General features: G+C 36.0%; 1 protein-coding gene across 7 annotated transcripts in view; it reads left to right on the forward strand.

Moving 5' to 3' along the window:
* The window catches only part of KLC1 (kinesin light chain 1), a 48,696-nt gene that overhangs the window by 23,715 nt on the left and 5,485 nt on the right, over window positions 1-19,496 (forward strand). For 3 of the 7 annotated variants that reach the window (XM_014957525.1, XM_014957529.1, XM_014957526.1), the window contains exons 3-14: window positions 614-844; window positions 3,024-3,102; window positions 5,221-5,446; window positions 5,976-6,063; window positions 6,891-6,992; window positions 7,879-8,052; window positions 8,204-8,303; window positions 9,377-9,426; window positions 9,515-9,582; window positions 10,969-11,077; window positions 13,755-13,916; window positions 19,210-19,340. In XM_014957525.1, the coding sequence (XP_014813011.1) occupies window positions 614-844; window positions 3,024-3,102; window positions 5,221-5,446; window positions 5,976-6,063; window positions 6,891-6,992; window positions 7,879-8,052; window positions 8,204-8,303; window positions 9,377-9,426; window positions 9,515-9,582; window positions 10,969-11,077; window positions 13,755-13,916; window positions 19,210-19,340 (1,520 nt within the window). Of the gene's footprint in view, window positions 1-613; window positions 845-3,023; window positions 3,103-5,220; window positions 5,447-5,975; window positions 6,064-6,890; window positions 6,993-7,878; window positions 8,053-8,203; window positions 8,304-9,376; window positions 9,427-9,514; window positions 9,583-10,968; window positions 11,078-13,754; window positions 13,917-17,820; window positions 18,478-19,209; window positions 19,341-19,496 lie in introns of those variants that run through there. The other 4 variants (XM_014957528.1, XM_014957527.1, XM_014957530.1 and 1 more) reach the window with 4 other exon arrangements.

Here is a 19,496-nt window from a genome sequence, read left to right on the forward strand (position 1 = left end):
ATGTACCTATTCAAACACATCGAATGTCTGCATACTCAAGCTTATGATATATATTTCTAAAGTGCTTACATAAATTGTGTTTTGAGTTGTGCATTTAGATCTCAATAGTATAATTTTTCCTTTGAAGTACTATTGTTGTGCTGAAGTGTTCATAGTGTTCATCCTCATGAACTGTAAGCATGTAAATGAATCCCTTTCTGTCTGAAAGCTCTTAAATTAGAACTCAGGTTATTTTTGTGATCCTTCAAGTTAAAAGTATTACTGCTCCTTTTTGTGTTAGTGGAACAAAGGTTTCCGTTTCAGTAATCTAAATCCTAATCCAAATTTTTTATATTAAGATTACATGTAATCTTCAGGGAATTCTAGAACAATGTAACTTCTAGTAGCATCCCGGAAAACAATCATTAGTAAAGAGTTCCTCTAAGCTAATTCTGGCTGAATAATGTTAAGTTGAGAGGAAAAATGAGAACCAGATATATAAAGGAGAGAAATCTGAATGTTTACTAGATTTCACAGCTGACATAGGTTTTAAATGATAAAAGGCTTTAACATTAAATGCAGAACTGCATTCTAGAGGAAATATGTATGTCACGTGACACTTTCTGCTTTTTAGGTAATGATGGCCTTGTCAAATCACTTAAATGCAGTTGAATCAGAGAAGCAGAAATTGCGTGCTCAGGTTCGCCGGCTGTGCCAGGAAAATCAGTGGCTACGGGATGAATTAGCCAATACACAACAGAAACTACAGAAAAGTGAGCAATCTGTGGCTCAGCTGGAGGAAGAGAAGAAACATCTAGAATTCATGAATCAATTAAAAAAATACGACGATGATATTTCACCATCAGTAAGTAGCTGTAGACTAAAAAACACCTTACGTTTACCTGTGTGTTGTGGTCTGCCTAGTTACCAAGAAATGACAGATAGAAGCTTTTTATTTGTCTCTAACATAAACTTGTCATTAAAATGCTTACCTTGTACCAGTGTGCAGAAGGATTTTGAGAGTTCAGTTCATTCTTACTTTAAGACAGTAAATGTTTGACTCCCAGTGTCACATAGCGTGCAGAAAGATTTTGAGAGTTCAATTCATTCTTACTTTAAGACAGTAAATGTTTGACTGTCTGTAGATAATAAAATACATATCAGTCAAAGTCCATAAATACTTACTTAGTATCATATTATCTTAAAAAAAATTAGAACTGAACTTCAAGCCAGAAATTTCCTGCTGTGAATTCAACAGTTAAAATAAGTGGGAAATAAAAACTATTAGGGATTGTAAGTATATGGGGGAGATGATTTATTTTGACTACAAGAAAAATACTTTATTTTTGTGTAGTGAAATCAGTGTGTAGCTTTTAGATCTGCTGAGAATTTACACTGGGATAGGATGTTATTGAATCCCCCTTTGTGACCTCATGCCAGACATCGTGATCGTCTGCACGTTTTCAGTTGTGTTTAGCTTGCCCATTGTGTTACGTATTCCTAGATTCAGAGAGAAAATGGATAAAATTTTAATTTACAGAAGTAACTTATCACTAAAAATTACTTCTGAATTATTTGGCTGCCTTACCCTTTTGTTTTGTTTTCTTAAGTTAGATAGTAGCGTAGAGAAATGTCTCATTTTGTGTGTTCTGACCTTCTCAGCTGTATCTTGGAAATAACTGTTTTTCATAACCAATTATTTCAGCAACATAATGGCTGAAAATGTATGCATTTTAATCATGCTTTACTGACTGCTTGACTAAATCCTTTTTAACATATTGTGATTAGTGAGAGTTGTTTTAGTCAGTTGCACACGACGCATTTCAGTGTCTTTGTGTGAGTTTGTAGCTGAATATTGCTTGTGAAGCCTGTTTAGAAAAGGGGCAGAAGGAGGGAATAGTGGAATTTTGATATGCTAACTGTTGAACTGTAATCTGCAGATGGCCTAAATAGCACCATTATTTGAAGTTTAATTGGCAAATAGAGTCAAAGTAAGCAAAGCATCTTTATAGTTTCACTAACCATATGGACAGTCTCTGTTGTTAGCCTTTGAAAATAGTCAACTGTATATACTCAGTACGAGGTTGGAATCAGCACACTTAAAATTTTGGACTTCCCATCTGAGATCTAGTCCCATCAATCTGCTGTTTTTGCAGAACACCCACTCTGCCACCATTGAACTTGAATACCAGCAGCAGCAGTTGCTTTTTTCTCAGCCTTTGGAAAAAGGTGTTGGATGGAGAGCCAGAAAAATAGGAATGTGTTCTACTCCTGGGTTTTCTCCTTACTGAGATTAACATTTCTGAGAACTTCAGCTATTTATAGTGTGTAAACTCCACATTTAAGAAACAGGATTTGAGAGATTATATGTTTTATTTTACATGACTGTGGGACTTGGAATAGTCTTTAGATGTTTAAAATCAATATACACTGATGGATTGTGCAGAAATGAATATTGTTTCAGATGGAAACTATTGGAGGTGAACTTCCTTCCAAGTGTTTTTTTTAGTCTTGAGCCTTACAGATCACAATTGCAAAACCTATTGTTTGTGCATAAGTTAAGTACTTAGAAATTGAGATGATAGAACTAAAGTTGCTGGTGCAACTTTATCCTCCTTCAGGAGATGAATTCCCTTATTCCTCTGTCCACCACTATATTCTATATTTAACTGTGTTTATGTCTAAAAAAAGTGCAGTGGACAATTTTATATTCAGTAACACTTGCTCTTCACTGGGCACTTTCATTAGGTACAATATGTCTGTAAGAATAGCAAATATGTTCTTGTGTGCTTAAATTGAGGCTGAAATCTAGGAGACCTGATTTCTATTCCTGGATCTTCTGAAGGTGTCCTGTATTGTTTCGGGACAGAGTATGTAAATACATTTGAACATAAGATCTTCATTAAACTTCTGTGAGAAATGTTATTCTTGGCAGTTCCTAAGTTCTAGATGTGGGGTTTTCATTTAACATTGCTGATTAAATGAACTGTCCCTTTATGCCTTAGATTTAAGTGTAACAATTTGGGTTTGGGGTTCTTCTATAGGAGGATAAAGATACAGATTCCACCAAAGAGCCTTTGGATGACTTATTTCCCAATGATGAAGATGACCAAGGACAAGGAAGTAAGTGCACTTCAGGTTACAATGTTAGTGTATTTTTGCAATGCAGAATATGAAGATGCTCTTTACAAAAATAAATCCGTGCTTGGGTCCCTCTGGGACACAACAGAGTGGAGAATGCTGCAGTCATTGATATAAATTCTGTACATTGGTATGTATAGAACTGGGGTGTAGGTTTTTTTTAAAGAGAGTTTAGTAGCTGTTTTGAAGCTCTTGGGACTGGCTTCAGTACAGAATTGTCCCACAGTCTTTATTGTGAGCCTCAGAATGGAAAAGATTTGTTCCAAGTGACTGAGACGGATTCTGAACTACTGAATCTCCTGGATGGTCTGCCCAGATGCGGGACACAACAGGGTGGAGAATGCTGCTGCTAGAATAAGTAAACCAGTCATTGATATAAATTCTGTACATTGGTATGTATAGAACTGGGGTGTAGGTTTTTTTTAAAGAGAGTTTAGTAGCTGTTTTGAAGCTCTTGGGACTGGCTTCAGTACAGAATTGTCCCACAGTCTTTATTGTGAGCCTCAGAATGGAAAAGATTTGTTCCAAGTGACTGAGACGGATTCTGAACTACTGAATCTCCTGGATGGTCTGCCCAGATGCTGAATCCTGTTAATGACTTTTTAATGATCTGATTTAACATTTTGGGGCAGATTTCAGTACAAAGTCTTTCTTACATAATGTTTTGTCCTTTGCTAAGATCGTGTTCCTTAGTTTTACTACTCAATCTAGAGATACTGTCTTCAGGTCAGAAGGACTGATGAATGTGCAGTGAATTCTGAGGTAGGGGTATGGTAGTATGGTTGAAAGATGCCATAAATAGGTAAGGCTTGCTTAGTAAAATGTGGTTTTTCATATGGGTATAAAGATGCTATTATATCATGTATTGATATTGCAGTGTGCTCACAATAGAGTAGTTCTTAGCAGACTAATGACTTCAGGAAAAAATGTCTGAAGGGTCCTACCTCTGTAATCAGCAGTTTTGAATTTCCTTCATGGCTACATGCACAAGATGCACTACGTGCTTGGTAGCATGGTAGTGCTGTCCATAGCCAGCAATGGAAGGAAGACTTGAAGAGTTTAAAATAGATTAGTGTTGACTTTGCTGAACTCATCCTTCCTTCCTTTGTAACAGAAATTGAACGGCAAAGCTGTCTATATACCTGCATAGCCCATCTACCTTATTTTGCTATACAGAAGACAAAGTTGATATTTCAGTAATTTCCTTGACCTCCAAAAATATACTGAAATGCTTCAGTGCATTGATAGGCAGTGGTTGGGGTTATAGGCTTGGAATTTTATGATTCCACTGACATAAAAAGGTTCCCTCTTGCTGTGAGAGTGTGTTTTGCTTAACAGAAAGGAGAGAAGAAAGTCAGGCTCACACCAGGAGCCCTTATCTGGTGTGTTGTATAGAATTTAATGAAAATGAGTAAGAGGTGATTTCCTCAGTCTTCCCAGGAAGGAAAGGAGAAAAAGGGTAGTAGATTTTGGGGGGGGAGTGAGGGGATGGGGGTTGCAACAACCGAAGGTTAGGAGCTCCTGAAGGTTGACACTGGCTTAGGTGACTCAGGGGCTTCACTCTTTCAACTGTTATTAGTGGCATCCAAGGTGTTTTAATTCTTTATGTGCCACCCTCAAGTATTCCCTGCTATAGCAATCAAAGGGAAACAAAAAAATTGTGCATGTTTAGAGAAGGAGAAAAAAGGAAAAAGGACAAATAATTTGAGCTTTTTGCAAGTATTTGGCTTGTCTGTGTTAATGTTACTTTCTGTAGAGAGACATCAATATTTATAAGTGCAAAATTATGATATAATCTTAAGAATTGTTGATGATTTGCTGAGCTGAAATATTTTCATACTTTGATTTATTGCATTTGGCCATTTGAACTAAAAGAAGTGTAAAATAATGCAATACTGGACAGAGTATGAAGCGTAAAATAGTCATATTGTCACTGTTCAAGACAGCACAAATGCTGTGAAGTATGTTCTAATACTATGTATGTTCAATATTAATACTATGTATTGAAGAAATAAAATTCAGTGAGTCTTATTTTATGTCACTGAGCATTACTGTTAGATGTTTTAGTTACAGTCTTGAAATCTTTCGGATGTCTTTCAGTTCAACAGCAGCATAGCAGTGCAGCAGCTGCTGCCCAACAAGGAGGCTATGAAATTCCAGCAAGATTAAGGACCCTTCATAATCTCGTCATTCAGTACGCGTCCCAGGGTAGATACGAGGTTGCTGTACCTCTCTGCAAACAAGCTCTGGAAGATCTGGAGAAGACTTCGGGGCATGATCATCCTGATGTTGCCACTATGTTGAACATTCTTGCTTTGGTGTACAGGTTTGTATACTGACATAGATAAATACTGGTTAAATAAATAGTTAGTATTTGGCTACAACCTGTTAATGTTCAGACTAACGTTTTTTGACTGTTGTATTATTTTCCATTTCCTGTTTTTTATTAAAACCCTCAAGAGGGTACTGCAATATTTATATACTCCCTATACTTAAAAATCAGACAAATTGCTGCCTTTTTGCCTCTGCCTTTGTTCTGGGAGTGAAGCTGGTTTTGATACTTGGTTTTTTTTGTTGTTGTCTGCTGAGGGGGCATGTCTTGATAATCCACTTATAGATAATCTAGAGGTATAAATTGGACAGCAGTGTAGAAGTAGTACATGCTAGTCCTCAACCAGCAAACTGCTTTACAATTACAGGCTTCAGGTTTTTACTTCCTGGCTTCCGAATATATTCTCAATTGCTCTTCTTTTATACTAGCATTTGGGCCAGTACTGAAGTTGGCTTCATTTTTATGACTTTTTTTTTTTTTTCTGAATCCTCCCCAGTACTAATTATGGCTCTTTAAAATTTAGAGACCAGAACAAATACAAAGATGCAGCGAATCTCCTGAATGATGCCTTGGCTATCCGTGAAAAGACTTTGGGCAAAGATCATCCAGCGGTTTGTATACATGCAATATCATATTCTTAGTTGTGTTTTTCACTGAATTTTTTTTCAACTCATTCTAATGTTAAACTCAACAGGAATTTTTTAAGACCTGGCTTATCTCTAAACAGGACAGGTAGGAGGCCACGACATAATGTTCTTGTTTTCTCTGAAATATTTAACATACCTTTTTGAGCATTATATTTGGTGCTGTTTCATCACAAATGACTCGCACGTATCTGATTTTGGGTTGCATGGATTTTCTATGGGAAGTTAATTTGGGAAGAAAGATTTTCATGTACTTAAATCACTTTATTAAACTCAGATTGAAGGTGTACTTCTGATTTGTTTTACCTCTGCTTTTGAATGAAACATAAATCAAGCTTTTGTACTTACTGTTTAAAATGAATGTGGTATCTCACTTATGTAGCCTGTGTAAAGCACAGTAGCTCTGAGTGTAGATGTGAGACACATAGCCTGTGTGAAGCACAGTAGCTCTGAGTGTAGATGTGAGAGGTAGTTTTATAAGAGAAGAACGTATGAAGAAAATATATGCACTAGAGGACATTTCCACATATGAAATGTATGAAGAAAATATATGCACTAGAGGACATTTCCACATATGAAGCAAAAGTATTTCATGATTTTGGTTTCTTTTCCTTTCCTCACTTGTATATGTATGCTTTCAGTAATAATTAATTTCTTCATTTGCACATTTTAAGAGGTCTGTCCTGTGCATGGAAAATTTGAAAACATCAATCAATGCATTGCAGATGTGTGTGTTTGTCAGATATTTGTATTGATGAATTCCAGTGTAATTAATATTTCTCTACTGTTGACAGGTGGCAGCAACTCTAAACAATCTTGCAGTACTTTATGGTAAACGAGGAAAGTACAAAGAAGCTGAACCATTGTGTAAGCGAGCTCTGGAAATCAGAGAAAAGGTAGGAGTAAAAGAATACAGCACCTTTGAATGGATTTTTTTGAGGCAGGGGGCAAAATTGAACACTTTCAATTTGTTTGTTTCAGTTGGGTAGATCTGTCAAATAAACCACAGAGTTAGCAATGCACTAGTAGTCAGCAGTGTCTGAAATTCAAACGGGGGCAAAATTGAAAACTTTTACTTTGTTTATGTTTCAGTTGGGTAGATCTGCCAAATAAACCACAGAGTTAGCAATACACTAGTAGTCAGCAGTGTCTGAAATTCAAAACTAGTAAATTACAGAGTTCTATTCTAAATTCTGTACTTTATAGTTAACCTTCTTCACCCTTTTCTTTCCCCTTTGATAGTTATGTAATCTTTGATTTGATAAGTTGATTGTTCTGTGACTGTGGGTATTTATTCTAGTCTGTGAGACTGAATGCCTGCATCTTCAGGCTTCTTTGTTTAATAAGCATTGGAGTTAAAAATGAAACATCATTAAATTTTTTAAAGTTGATTGTTCTGTGACTGTGGGTATTTATTCTAGTCTGTGAGACTGAATGCCTGCATCTTCAGGCTTCTTTGTTTAATAACGTGGCATATAATGTTATTACACTACTTAGATTATTCCTGTTATGAATTGTTCTGCAGTGTTCTCAGTGTGTAATATGAGTAATCTTCATATCTTTCAAATGCAAATTTTGCTTTTGTCATCCTCATGTCAAATTGATGACGAATAAAAACTAATGGGTTATTTCTAACTGATGCATTTCTAAACCCTGATATGATGATTGGAGAATGTTTTAACACAAGGTATTTGATTGATGACGAATAAAAACTAACGGGTTATTTCTAAACCCTGATATGGTGATTGGAGAATGTTTTAACACAAGGTATTTCATTTTCAGGTTCTGGGAAAAGATCACCCTGATGTTGCCAAACAATTAAATAACTTGGCTTTGCTATGCCAGAACCAGGGTAAATATGAGGAGGTTGAATACTACTATCAGAGGGCACTGGAGATTTACCAAACTAAGCTGGGGCCAGATGATCCGAATGTTGCGAAAACGAAGAATAACCTGGTAAGCCTTTTATAAAGTAAATAAAAGAAAAATCAGAATTTCCTGTTGAATTGAAACGCACCTTTATTCAGCATGTATTGTACTTATTATTTACCAAGCTAAATAAAACAGTGTCCTGATATATCTTTGTGGGGGGGTATTTTGTTTTCAGGCATCCTGCTATCTAAAACAGGGCAAATTTAAGCAAGCGGAAACTTTGTATAAAGAGATTCTTACTCGTGCTCATGAACGGGAATTTGGCTCTGTAGATGGTAAGAAACTTAGTCCCTAGATTTGAATATATGTTACATTTTTATGACATTTATTATGAACTAAAATCTGACAGAAGTTAATTGTATCCTGCTAAAAATTGTTGTCTGCTTGAGGTGGGCTTAAAAAGTGAGATTTAGCATTTAGGTACTGCAGTAACATTTGATTTAAAAGGAGAGTTTTTCTTACATGAGGTAGACTCGGTAGGTTTATGCTTTATGGATTATATTTCTGACATAATTTAGCTTATGCCCAACCAGAAAAATGCATGTCACTTTCTACACACAGGAAAAAGTCAGTGCAGGATTTTTAATGACATAATAAATACACTGTTAATGTGAGTCCTCCATTTATACATTTAAAAAATGGGGAAAATACCCTTAATTTATGAATTACACTGTACATTGGAGTCAAATGCATTTTTATCAACTCTAAATCACAGTGAAGAATTTTCATTGCATTCCATGACAGTAGCATATGCACCACTAAACCAATTTTGGTATTTTTATAGAGGCAGAAAAATGGATGTCACTTTCTAGACACAGGAAAAAGTCAGTGCAGGATTTTTAATGACATAATAAATACACTGTTAATGTGAGTCCTCCATTTATACATTTAAAAAATGGGGAAAATACCCTTAATTTATGAATTACACTGTACATTGGAGTCAAATGCATTTTTATCAACTCTAAATCACAGTGAAGAATTTTCATTGCATTCCATGACAGTAGCATATGCACCACTTAGTAGATGTCAAAATGGTTGTTGTGATAAAAGAAATAAACGTGTGTTTTCTAGCATAGAACTAGGCACATGACAAATTGATGGCAGCATGTACTGACTTCAAAGCTTCTCAGAAGTACCTGTTCCTAAGTTTAGATAAGAAGACAGAATTGTAAAGCTGTGAAAGAGGCGCATGTTTTATTTATCTGCTGCTTGTAGTAGGGACAGTAAGGGTTTTTTGTGGTGGTAATAGTACAATTCTCTGGCTCACAGCTTCATTTTGGAAGCATGAAAGTCAAAGAATACTTTGTAGTTTTGTACTGCTATAATATGTTTTCTTCTCTTTCATCAGATGAAAATAAGCCTATTTGGATGCACGCGGAAGAGAGGGAAGAATGCAAAGTAAGGCTGTTGTCATAAATGTTTTTTGGAGCTTTTACTACATAAGTTACAAATCAGTTATTTTTTTTCAATGTTACTTTTCTTGCAGGGAAAGCAAAAAGATGGCACATCTTTTGGAGAATACGGTGGCTGGTACAAAGCTTGCAAAGTTGACAGGTGGGTAGTTTCTTTACAGGACAAAGTAGCAATACCAGGTATCCAGAAATGTCAGATTAAAGCATGTTTAAAAATTAAAACAAACCAGCTTCTTGCTTGGGACTATAAAAACTACAGTATTAAAAATTCAGGCCCCAGGTCTGTGTTTCAGGAGCACAGCAGCTGTTTTTAAGACCTGGGGCTGCTTTTACTCTAGGCTGGTTAGATCTAGTAAGTGACATAACCATTCACCACTTGTGTTCTTGGCAGTCCTTCACGTGGAAGCGTAGGTCACCTCTCTTTCCTTTTATACTGCCTGTTGGCGTACGTGCTCTCCTGGCCCCAGCAAGACCTCTGGAGAAGGCCAGAAGCAAAAAGGAGACACTGCAAATAACTGAGCCTTGAGTTTTTTAGCTGGCACAAGAAATGAAGTTAAACTGCCACAATTCAGCATTCTTTTGAGTTTTTAAAGTGTGAAGATGTGTGAATGAAAACATGTACCTTAAAATGGAAGAAGAGAAGCAAGGACTTAAGCTTGGATTATACTTAGTGAAATATGTATTTTTGTTGCTTTAATTTTGTTCCTTAACTGGCTCTTTTTTACTTTTTTTTTAACATGCAGGTGGTACAATGTAAGAAAAAACCTGCACCTAGTACTGATAATGTTCAGTGAAGGGTTTTTGTTTCTTCAGTGGTTGAATTCTTGTATTTTAACAAGCAACAGAACCTTTGTACTGTTGAAATCTGCTCTTTTTTTTCCTCCATCCTGAACTCTGGGTGCAATAATGTTGTTGGTTTGTGTTTCATGTACATGTTCATTCTAATGCATGAGGAAATCTTTTCTCTGCTGTTACTGGAGCAAAACTTCAAGCGATACCATGACTGAGCTAAATCTCATTGTGTCATTGAAACAAAAATGACTTGTTGGAGTGTGAGACTTGTTAATGGAACGTGCGATGTTTTTTCCCCCCTTTATTATTCAAGTGTATTTTGAATGCAGAGAAGCTGCAAATAGGCACTAAGTAATAGCTGATGAAAGGAACTGGTAATTTGTTTTGTGACTAACACATGCTGCAGCAGTGGTCACTCTGTGCATGAGCAGACCTATTTTCTGGAAGCTTCACAGTTGTTTGGTTGGACACACTCAGATTGAGCTACATTTTGACTTCAATGCATCTGAGAAACACAGGGACATAGCAGTCCAGGCTTCTCTTGAGTAGCTCTAGAGACTGGTTACTAGCTTCCAGTTTCAGGGCTGTTGAATAATCAGTGTGAGCCATTAATGTACTTTGAAAGGGGTTAACAGGTTTTATTTGCTTGTGAATTGAAAAGAGTTTGGTGCATATATGTGTATATATATACATGTATATGTATATATACATGCTTTTTTCTTTTTTCTTTAAATAGTCCAACAGTAACAACTACCTTAAAGAACCTTGGGGCACTTTACAGACGACAGGGCAAATTTGAAGCTGCTGAAACATTAGAAGAGGCAGCAATGAGATCTCGTAAACAGGCAAGTATGAAAATTCACCTTACTGATATTTCTGCATTGTGGTCATGCAGATTTTCAGCTTCAGTACCTACTGTACAAGCAGAATATATAAACTTTTAGCTATTTAGTGTCTGGTGCTTGGTGTTGCCCTCTAATTTCGGTCTGAACTGGTGATAAACCGATACCATCTTAATGTTTGCAAACTGGTTAATTGTTGAAGTGGTGGCACCATGTACCAGTGGCACGATTGAAATTGGGAGTGAAATTATGTGGAAAATGGGAGAGCAGAAAACCCTGTGTTGGGCAGCAATCCTCAACTGGCTGCCTGTCCTGGGAGAGAGACTGTAGCAGGAGGAGAATGGAGAGTTCCTGTTGGTCATCTCCTTTGCCAGTAATGCTGTTCGACTTCTAATAAGGAGCTGTCAAACTTACTAATGCTCTGTTTCTGCACATGAGTGACTGCAGCTGGTGCAGACCTTCAGAAGACTTATAAATTTATCAGTTGCTGTTTCGGGTTCTTTTGCAAACCGGTGGCATGGATGTTACAGTTTAAGGTGGACTATTATTCCTTCCATGTGGAGAAGCTCTGTGCTCCCAAATCTGCTGTTCAAGTATCCCTTTCTCACAGTCTTAGAAAGTGGGAGCGAGTTTGTTTTTGTTGGGGTTTTATTGGCTCTTTGTTTTTCCTTTCCCTTTTGGATGATTTGATGCAATGTCTTTTATAGAAGTACCTAACACTGGACAAGCAAACCTGGCTTGTCAGTCAGTGTTAAAATGGAAAGCAAAATAAGAAAATGTAAGTGAATAGAAAAAAAGCTTGGAAGGTCCAACTTTAATTTTGTTTTTATGCAGTAGTGAATAAGAATTGTATTTTTTGCAGAAGTAGTTTGGGGTTTGTTGTTGGGTTGTTTTTTTTTTTTTTCTATGTCCATGTACAAGTCTAAACTCAAATTCTTCACTGAAATAAACTGACTTAGGTGACGGATTGTATCTCTATTGGTAACGTACTGTTTTTTATTGGTTATACCAATTTGAAGTTGTGTTCTAAAGAATGATACTGCAGTGTTTGATATATACAGAAGCAGATTTCTGGAAAAGGGAGAGCACAAAAACGTTCCTGGCAAACCTTGTGCTCTTCTACTGAATTCAGCAGCAGGTCCCTTTGATATAAGGAGGCCTAAGTTCTTTCTTTGATAAAAAAAGGATGGAAAACTTGTGAGTGTTTGCCAAATCAGTGGAATGAAATTGGTAAGAGGAAAGTATGAATCTGGGAGAGAAGTTCTTCAGCAAAGAAGATTCACGGATGAGGGGGAAATAGCTGATACAGATACCTTTTTCAGAGGATGATTTTCATGTACTTGAAGGTTCATTCTCGGTGTATATCTCAATCAGATGTGATTTAAAGATCAGTAATGAACATACACAGCATCTTAACATACTTGCTTTGGTTCTTATTTTTACTGTTGCCATTACACATGATGATTTTCTAGTGTGAACAGATAAAAACAGGAGAAATAGGCATAATAGAATAGTAATAAGAAGACTGAAAGAAAAATTTAGCTTGTAGTTACATTTGTTTCCGTCTTTCATATATACAAAGAACTTTTCTGCACTATACTGCCATGTGGAAGTGAAAATAGTGATAATTATGTGTTGGTTTTATGCTTCCTTGTGTGTGGAATTCCATTACAGAGGGCTGTTCTGCTCTTCAGGTAGTGGAAAGCAGTTATGTGGGAACCAAGAACCTGATCTCTCCATGCCACTAAAACAACTTTCCTTCTTATCAATGCACTTTGCTTTTAAGTAGAATCTTGGCATGATTTTCACTTTCTGTATTGTGGTAGATTTTATGGATTGGTCACACAAGTCCCCATTTGCTGCTTGCACAGTGAAAGATGCATAATATTTTCCTATTTGTAAGGTGTTTATCTGGCATCTCTTCCTGTCAGCAAATACTGTAGGTTCATTATAAAGAAAACAGAACTGAAAATAAGTATGATTTCACCTTTTGTTACTTTCTCATTTCTGTGTTAAAGATTTTGCCTTTTAGTCCAGAACATAGAAGGTGTTCTAACACTTTTAACATACTTAAAGAATTATTTGGTAATTGGTGAGCATTCTTTAACACAAAGTAAACATATTTTATTGACTACCTATCTAGCTTGTTCTATTATAAGCTTATTTTCTATTTGGCTTCTTTCCAAAGGATAAATTATACTACTGTGCCAAGCATCATATGGCAGTATTTTTAAATAACACAACCTGTGTCTTAGGTATTAGATATCCAGACACCTGCAATGTTCTTTCCAAAGGTGGGTGAATACTGTGCTGTTTGATAGGTGGAGAACTGAGAATTGCATTGGCTGTTAATGACCTATGCATTGCTTAAATACTAAGCTGGTGGCCAAATGGCTTCAGGTAAGTGACACGAACACCATAAAGCTTTGACAAGTGATAGGGAAGGAAGAAAAGAATGGCAAGTTTTTGAATTCTAAAAATGCTGGACTTTCGTCCACTTCATGCTGTGTTGATTCCTGCAACGTATAAAGGGCATCTCATTTTGAGTTACCTTTGAAGGCAGAATCGGGGTAATGGAGTTACGGGTTGACTCCTTTTTTGAGACAGTTATTGTGGTAAGTGGTAGATTAATACAGCTTATAGTGAATAAAACCTTCTCGTTATTTTACCTAATTCTCAGGGTCTTGACAATGTTCATAAACAGAGAGTTGCTGAAGTGCTGAATGACCCTGAGAGCATAGAGAAAAGGCGAAGCCGAGAGAGCCTCAATGTTGATGTGGTAAAGTACGAGAGTGGTCCTGATGGAGGCGAGGAAGTGAGTATGAGCGTAGAATGGAATGGGGTAAGTACAGTACACAGTTTAAGAAAATAGCCTAGAGAAATTATCACCATAACAAAAATGGTTGTCCACTCACCAGCCTATCGTGTTTTCAGTCGTTCATTGGTTGATCAACTTTGTATTTTGTAATTTTGCAGAATTAATTAAGAAATGAAGAGTAACATTCTGTTCTTCATAATATCATGTAAAAAAAAAAGTAATGTTCTAAAATTTTAAAACATCCTTTCTGTTGTTGTCCTGAATGGTGAAATTTCTTCAACAATCCCAAGCAGTTGTATTTAAGTTGTTTAATGCTGATTGAGTGTCCTGGTTTATGGTCTGGTGTACAGTTGCTTGTCAGTGGTTTCTTTTTACTTGTAGAAATATTCTGGCAATTAACTTACGTTGCTTTTGTCCTTTTTATGCCATATTTACCTGCATTTTAAATGTTTATTTAAAAATCCTGCATCTGTTGGAATCACAAAGAACATTTGCTACGGAACGGTATTAAGTGTTAGAAGTTTTGGATAAATTGAAGTGATCAGTCTAACACTAAAATAATTCCAGTCTCCTCCTTACCCAGCTTGTTAAAGAAAAGAACATAACTTTTCAAGCTGCTGTAGAATCTGTTTTAAGAGGCAGTGCCATCACATGATGATGTGATAGTAACTTCACATTTCTTAAGTGAAATTTTAGTATCACTTTCCCATATTAAAATTTGACTGGAGTCAACACTTGTTCCTGTTCATTTCCCATATATTTGCTTCACCTTAAACCACTGATTTTCATAGAGTGAAAACGTATCTAATGTGATTTCTTATGCATTTTTCTAACCATTGTTTTCCTTTATTTGAAAGACAGTGCAAGCTTTCAATTATTGATCTGGCTTATGTAGTTTGCTTCTGTCACCAGCTTTCCCATGCTTTATCCCATTGCAGGCAATGGGATATATATTGCACTGTTAATTAGCTCCCAGTTGCAGTTTTGCTGAAAATATTGTTAGATTATAAAAGTGCTGTCGCCTGCTTTTGCTGTATGGGAGGGGAAGTAGCCTACTTTGCAATAGTGAGTGTTCTGAAGTTTCATTTCTCTCACAATAGCTATCTTTCTTTTTTTTTTCCTTTTTTTTCGCCACATGAGACAACGTTTACCATTCCAAAGAAACCTCGATAAAACATATACTGCTTTAACTTAAAAGAGCATGTTCTTTCTCTCTTTGCTTTTGTCACTTTCCAATTGTTTTCTTGGCATTGGTGTCTCGGTGCCAAGACAGTCAATCAGCATCTAATGTGAATAATACTCCATCATTAATCAAGCCAAAGTAAGGTTGGATAACTCTTTTTTTAATTCTCATTTTGCCCATTCAGCATTAGAACTGTGTACTGTACTCCTCCCTTAATTTTCGCTGTACTTTGCATGACTATATGTTCTAAATAGATTAAACTTTTTTCTGTTACTGACATTAATTAAACAAGCATGCAGGTTTTGAATTGAAAAGGCCTTCTGGAAAAGCAATAGACAGTATTTCTAGGTCAATATTTTAATCAAACTCAGTGATAAAATTTGTTGATCTGAAAACTTTAATTTTGACCTGTCAAGGCAAACAGACTTTTTATTTTTAGTGTGCTGAAGTGGCGTTGCTTTATTCTTATCTTTGTTTTTTCTTGGTTTTCCCCCTTTTAAGAAAAGGTATTTTGTATTACATCCTTTACATGAAGTGGGCAACTCTCTCTCCCTCTACCCTGCTAGTGTTTCTAGCTCAGTGCTGTTCTTCCCTCTTCTTAATATCGTGTGGGTTTTTTTGCCGTCTTGTGTTCCCTCCAGACAAAATATTCTGTTTCATGAAATATTGTAGAATTTTTTTGCTGGGCAGATACTTCTGTGTGCGGAACCTGCGTTTTCCCTTTAGATTCTTCTGAAGTGGTGAAGCTGACTCGTGTTCTCAGCTGTCGGAGGACAGGTGGCACATGAAACAAACTTCAATAAAAAATAAATTATGTTGGAAGATTCACTGTAATTAATTGACTTCCATATGGAATGTAATCGCTATTAAGCATTGTATGCTTTGATATAATGTCTTACATTCTTACAAAAAGAACTGAAATATCTATTGGAGGTAAATCTGTTATTAACTGCTAAAATGAACGTGCTAAGTGAGGTTGTGTAGTGCGTGTTTACATGTGTCATATAATGTCCATCCCTTAAAGTTAATCAAAGATACTTGAAAATGCAAAGGACTACTTTTGTCTTAAAAATTCAAGGTAGAAATCCCAAGATTTTTATCCCTTATTATGTTTGTGTATTAAAAATGACAGTGGGTATCTGGAACTGGCATTTTTGTAGCTTGATCTTACAGCCAGTTGGGGGACAGATAAAAATCTTCCTAGTATGATAGTGTTTAGCTTAAGATCATATTTTTAGTGTGAAGAAGTAACTTTTATTATTCTAAACCATATGCTTCAAAAAGACAGGCTTTTGGGTACATCAGTCTGCTTTCAGGTGTGGAAAAAAAGCAATAAATTTCATTGGCTGGTGAGAGTTGCCCTTGTTTAATAAGAAGGGCCAGGCAGAGCAGCGTTGCAGCAGGCAGATGCAGAGCACAGGAGATGGTGATGGTTGGGAGATGTAAGCAAAATAATAATAAGGTGATTCTCGTTCTGAGTGATATAAAAATTGGCTATTAATCTTTGCCATAGAAATGGATATCTCTGATTTTTATTTTTTTTGTTTGTTTGCACTGGATTTATAAATTAATTTTTTTATTTGTCCTAATCTCATGTGTTAAATGTGTTTTGTTAATCATGCGGTCAGTATTTAACTTGGAAGTTCAATGTTTTTATTTCAGACTTGAAGTGCCCAAAAGCTTTTCTGCTTATTCCTAATGTGGTAGTTAGCATAATAAAAGTTATACTCTATATTTATCAAATTGGTCTTGCCTTTGTTCATTAGATCGTTATCGCTACTAGAGCATCACTGGTTTAAGACCATAAGAATAATTAGCCTTTTTACTCATCTAATACTTCTAATTGGAATTTAAACTTCAATTCATTCATTCCTGCAAAGCTGAAGTTCATGTCACTTTTAAAAGTGTGAACAATATATGCAATTTAGTTTGAAACAAATACTCTGTTAGATTTCGATCTTTTAATCACTTGGTAGCAAGGCATTTTGCCATTTGCAAGAATAATTTTAATTACTGTTCATTCTAGTTGCTACACATAAAAGCTCTGAAAATGGTTATCTTAATACTATCAGTAATGGTTTTTATACTTAACACTGAGAATGGAAAGCACGTAAATTGAACCACAGTTTATATTTAAAGGTGGATTCTACCAGCTGCCTCACTGCATTAGGGAAAGTAAAGAAGTTTGGATAATCTATACGCACACAGATATGTTTTAAAAAACACTGAGGAATGCACAGAATTTTGTCTGGAGGTTGGGGGAAGACCTCTTTCTTCTTGCTGTTTCGTTTCGAGGCAAATTCCTGACAGAAGTTAAAGCTGAAATGAATGCACCTTGCTCTGTTCCTTTCTTTTGTTTTTTTTTTTTTTCCTTTATTTTTATTTTTGTCCTTGTGTCAGCTGAAAAAAAATTCTTTGTTTACAAAATGTAATATGAAAGCTATCCCTCCTGGAAGGTGTTTTGTATTTTACACAAATGCTAACTTAAAGAATGCACAGCATCGTTCACGCTCGTTTATAAGTTGCATATTAATGATGCAGGCGAAATTGTATAAAGAAGTATGTTGTGGTAATTGCAAGGGCCTGCACTTCGTACTTAAGGGCAGTCCAAGTACTTACTCCAGAAAAAAAAAATACTGTTTTGAATGTGACCTAGAAATACTGTAAAGATAACTGTTCAAAATTGAAAACTGTTGACTTTTTCCCAACAGTTTCATTCAGTTTTTCTCTCTCCGTTTCTGACAGGCCTAGATGCCTTTTGTGATTCTTATACTGTCTCCTGCATGACGGGCGTGCACCATCTTCAAGCTTTAACTTCTCTCTTCAGTACTGACTGCTGTGTCTTAGCAAACCCCTTACGATTCTTGTCAGAGCTACACTTCCCTGTAAACTGGCCATTCCTTCAGTGCTGGTGTCCTCTTTTTTTTTTCTTCTTTTTTTTTGGGGGGGGTTTTCTATTTCTGTACCCGTGTAGCTTTGCCAGATATGTATCTAGTCATACAAAATGTTATTACAACCATTTGCTGTGTAATACATTAGAGAAAAAAAAAAAAGTAACGATGAACTTTATAAGTAGCTGTTCACTATGGAAAAAAGGTAGTTAAAAGTATCACACAAGGTATTATTGAAATGGCATGATGGTGATCTTTACAGGAGAAAAACAAAACAAAACCCGTAACAGTAAGGCATGTTCTCCAAGTGCTTTAAAATGTATTTAGAGACCTATTACATGGTTAACATCAATATGGAACTCTGGATGTCTTCACTTATGATTATTCTAAAGTAGCATTGCTGTTTAGTCTTTGTGTGAGATTTTAGCAATTATGCTTTTCGCTACTAATCTTGGTGTTCAGTGATTTGTGTATTTGTCTTTCTAACTTCTAATAAACTCACTCCAACTCAGGTGTCTGTCTTTGTCTGCTTAGTAATACTTTACTTTCTTCTTTCACAATTCTTCTTTCTTAATCACGTAGGATTTCTCTGAAGTAGGAAGTGGTCACTTCTAATCTTACTAAATTGTTGGGTTATTGGTTGGTTTGTTTTTTTTTTTAAAGAGTAAAACATTTCAAAACTGGAATTGTGGTCAGCAGTGTAAGACATGAGTGCAATGTATGAAAAATTCATTTCATCATGTTTTACGTTTTCTTTGGTGAGAGTTAAAATGAAGCATAGGAATTTAACCATACAGGTTCACGATCAGAAATATTTCTAAGGGTTTTAGGATTAAACAAACGTGTTTGCAAGGAATGTAGATGTTTAGAAAAAATAAAACTTTTTTTTTTCTTAGGCTGATGAAATACTTTTGCTTGGGGCTTGTACTCTGTTAACCACATTGCGCTCGTATGAAATGGTAACATGGTGATGGTGAATTGTTTGACTTCTGTGGTGGGCTTTTATTAATTATTACGAACCATGGCTTGAGCATGTCTTCACGTTTTAGAAATTTTTGTTACAGTTTGGAAGGAACCCTTTGGTTTTGGTAACGTTATAGCTACATGATGTGTTTAGGTAATTGTATCAAGTATATATTAATAGCGATTTAAAATAACTTTTTCACCAATGAAATGGTTTTGTGCCAGGTTTGGGGGAGGGCAACAAACTCTTGCACTTTCACATTTGCTTAATTTTTTTCAGGATGGCACTGGATCTTTAAAGCGCAGTGGTTCCTTTAGCAAACTTCGTGCTTCCATTAGACGCAGCAGTGAGAAGCTGGTTAGAAAGCTGAAGGGAGGAAGTTCACGAGACAGTGAACCAAAGAATCCAGGGTAATTATCTACTCTTAGCTGTGCTGGTGTGCCCTCCTCCTGTGCCCTCGCTGTAGCCTAGTGCAGTACCTGGGGCAGTGCTTCTTCCCTTTCTACTGCTTTAGCCACTTGAAGAATAGAAAAACCTCATAACTAATATTTATCAATAATTCTACC

Source organism: Calidris pugnax, unplaced genomic scaffold (genome assembly GCF_001431845.1).
Source record: "Calidris pugnax isolate Ruff unplaced genomic scaffold, ASM143184v1 scaffold211, whole genome shotgun sequence".
NCBI lineage: Eukaryota > Metazoa > Chordata > Aves > Charadriiformes > Scolopacidae > Calidris > Calidris pugnax.